This window comes from Otolemur garnettii, unplaced genomic scaffold, assembly GCF_000181295.1.
Source record: "Otolemur garnettii isolate 467f Iridium unplaced genomic scaffold, OtoGar3 scaffold00129, whole genome shotgun sequence".
Taxonomy (NCBI): Eukaryota; Metazoa; Chordata; class Mammalia; order Primates; family Galagidae; genus Otolemur; species Otolemur garnettii.
This window is the reverse complement of record NW_003852524.1, coordinates 2821002-2824757: the sequence shown is the minus strand read 5'-3', so window position 1 is coordinate 2824757 and position 3756 is coordinate 2821002. Positions and strand designations below refer to the sequence as shown.

Here is a 3756-nt window from a genome sequence, read left to right as displayed (position 1 = left end):
ACAGGTGCCCGCCACAGCGCCCGGCCATTTTTTGGTTGCAGCCATTGTTGTTGTTTGGTGGGCCCGGGCTGGGGATTCGAACCCGCCACCTTAGGTGTATGTGGCTGGCGCCTTAGCTACTTGAGCCACAGGCGCCGAGCCTGGAGTCTCACTCTTATTCAGGCTGGTGTCCAACTCCTGAGCTCAGGGAACAAACCCCCACCACCACCCCCTGCCTTGGCCTCCCAGAATGCTAGGATTATGGGCATGAGCTTCTGCTCCCAGCCCCAAACTTTAAAATCTTAATTATTATTTTACCTTAGACAAAGCACACACACTCCTTATTCTTTTTTTTCCTTTGCCAGTTCATTTCATATTTTCATCATAAGTAATGATATAGCTAATAATTGTTTTAATATTTTTAGGGTTTTCAAGGACCACGTCAAGTTCCAAAGAAAATGGTTATTACAGGAAATTGTGAATCACCTGTATCATTTGAGGCTAAGAAACCTGGCTCTACTTTTTCTTCTTCATTCTACATCACACCTAGTTTGTTTTCTACTGTTGGCAAGAAAGATACAAATGATACCTCAACAGACCCTGAGAACATTGTGACTTATAAGGACAAAGAGAGAAATGACATGCCTTTTTCTTTAGGTGTCCCTGCTCCATCCTGCAAAATTAACCCAGAAATGCTCTGTGAAGAAAGTTATTTTTGCTCTGCTGTCAGTTCTGGAAGTAAGCATCCAGCCTCTTTACAGACCAATGAGCCAAAAAAAGGAGAGAATTTTTTGTCTCCCTCTTTAGGAATTACACAAAACATCAGAAGCAAAGCACAGATATTAGCTCTGCTGAAGTCCAAATCAACTAGTACAAGTAAGGAATTAGATTCAGAGATTACAGAACACTTTCCTCCAATACAACCACAAGAAGCTTTAAACATTACTACCAAACCAAAGTGCTTAATTAATCAGGAAAAATATGCTGAGATGAAGCGCACAGAAAATTTACACTGTTGGCATCAATCAGAAAATACTATGAGAAATGAAAACCAGTGGGCCACGTGTTTATCCTCACAGAGTTTACCTATACATTCTTCTATTGTAGGTGGAAGTGATACAGAAAGGAAACCCAAGCCTCAGGAAGGTGATATAAATTTGAATTTGAAAGAACTTTTGGTACAAAAAAGGACAAAGTTATTTGAAACATACACTGAAAAGGACGAAAGGTATAATATAGACAAGTCAGTAAATATTAATGATCAATCCTGGAATCAGGAAGTAAAATTAGAAAATCCTTCGTTTTGTGACAGTAACAGTTTACAGGTTACTTGTAGCAGTGTAAAAAATGATGGTGTATCAGAATCTGACATTCAAGAAAATAATAGATTATCTTCTAATCGAAATGACAAGCTGTATATAAAAGGATCAATTCTCAATAGAGAAGATGCTTGGGAGATAAATATGTGTGGTACATCAGAAAAAGGATGTAAACAACTGACATCTCTACTAGAATCGGAACATCTACAAATTGAATCTTCTCTAAGTAGCAATTCTAGGATCTCCAATGACATTACAGATGTGTTTTCTAAAAGTAAAACTGGTAATGAAAGTCTTGATAGTATTCATGAATCTCTAACTAATGTAACACAACCATTTTTGGAGGTAACTTTTGATCTGAACAATTTTGAGACCAGTGATACTGAGGAGGAATCACAGCAAAGCAGCAGAATTTCTCAGAATTCAGACAGTTGGATAAAGGAAATTTTGGTCAATGACAATTCATGTGTTCAAAAAGAAATTGGCAGTGAACATTTGCCACTCTTAACAGCTGGTGGCAAACCCACAAAGACATTTCCTGTTAAAGAGACTTTACCATTACAGTTTTGTGATACAACTTGTGTAGGTTTTGATCCAGGACCTTGTAAAGATGGAAATGATGGAAAAGGAATAGAGGACTATAGTGATATATTAAACACTTTTGATTCATCGTTAGAACGGACTAATGATGTATGTATAGATAATAAAGAAGATTCTAATAAATCTATCCAAAAAGTTAGAACTAACCATGATTTTGCTTTAGTCCCCAGTAAATCTAAAGATATAAGCACCAATTTACATATTCCTGATTTTTTAAACATAGCCACTGATCAAACTCATGAAAGCAATAATCTATTTTCAGAAGATGCTCAATCTCAGCCTTTTATTTTGGAAAATGACTTAGACAGAAGTGAACAGGTTTTACCATCAACCTCCAGAAGTGACAATAGCACCCAACTATTAAATATCAACCAGGATGACTCTGAATGTATTACTCTTGATAAACCAAATGTCCAAATTTCCAGTTCTTTGTTTTGCCCAGTGGGAAAAGAGCAACTTATTTCCGAAGACGCTGAAGCACATATACCTGAATCTGAAGATTCAGGAAAGATTATAAGTTTACCCCATGATCATATTGAAGCCAAAACTTCCAGAAAAAGCAAAGAATACAGGAATAACCCTAGAAATTCTTCAGAACTTTCTGAATTAGTAAACAACATTTCCCTTTTAAAGTCCCTGTCTGACCACAGTACTGCTTTAGATAGCTTGGAAATACTGAAAAAGGAAAATGCTATCCTTCAACAACAAGGAATTCAACAGATGCATGAGCCACATAGCAGTCCTGAAGGTTAGAATGGCATGTCTGTTTGGGGTTGTTCTCTTGTAGCTCAAAGAGAATACATTTGTTCTTGCTGCAACATTAAAGAATTATGTAGTGTTAATTAGGTGATGCATATACTTGGTAAAACCAATTATAATTGAGAATAATATAGTGAAAATTAAGTCTCCTTCCTACCACAATCCCTCAGTATACTCAGAATTAACTACAGTCTCCTAGGGTATCCTTCCAGAAATATTCTCTGCATATATAAGCTTGCATTGGCACATAGAAGCAATTATGTATATATATGTAAAATATGTGTGGACATATGTTGTATGTGTGTGTGTATTATTCATTTCTAGACATGTACTAGGAGATACTTTTTAAAAAGTGAATTTATATTGGTATCTTCAATTCCAATCCTATATTAGAGGGTGCTTCTTTCTTAAATTCTATACTTGTGTTTCTTTATTCTCAGAGTATGAAAGGGTTGTGATTCCCATCAACATCAGTAAATTTATTCCCCCATTTTGACAATACACACCAAATAGTTTCTAAATTGTCATACTAGTATTTCTTCTAGCAAGAAAACTCTACAAATTTATAAAGTTCATATATCCTTTGCAGTTTTTATTTTTAGGATATATACATATACATATATATTTTATTTATTTATTTATTTATTTATTTATTTTGAGGTAGTCTCTCACTCTGCCCTGGGTGGAGTCCTATGGTTTTATCATACTTCGTAGTGACCTCAAACTCTTGGGCTTAAGTGATCCTCTTACATCAGCCTCTAGAGTAGCAGGGACTACAAGTGCTCACCAGTGCACGCAGGTAATTTTTTTTTGGAAAAAAACAAATGGGAAATTTCAATACGATCATCACCATAAAAAGTTTTACTCTATTGTGAGTCCTTATTATATGCCAGGGACTATTCTAATTTAAACATATTTTATTTTTAACTTACTTGATCCTTACCACAACCATACAAAGTGAGTACTTTTACTTTCCTTATTTTACAACTGAGGGAACTGAAAAAGCAGTTAAGCAGTTAAATTTGCTTAATTCATCAGGCTAATAAGTGTTGGGATTCAAACCCAGCCAGTGTAGACTGTACTGCCACTTTATGAAAAA

General features: G+C 35.6%; 1 protein-coding gene across 1 annotated transcript in view; it reads left to right on the top strand.

The window, feature by feature from the left end:
• Positions 1 to 3756, top strand: part of ZGRF1 (zinc finger GRF-type containing 1) — a 93039-nt gene that overhangs the window by 23419 nt on the left and 65864 nt on the right. The window contains 1 exon segment of the mRNA XM_012810343.2: positions 405 to 2646. Within this exon segment, the coding sequence (XP_012665797.2) occupies positions 405 to 2646 (2242 nt within the window).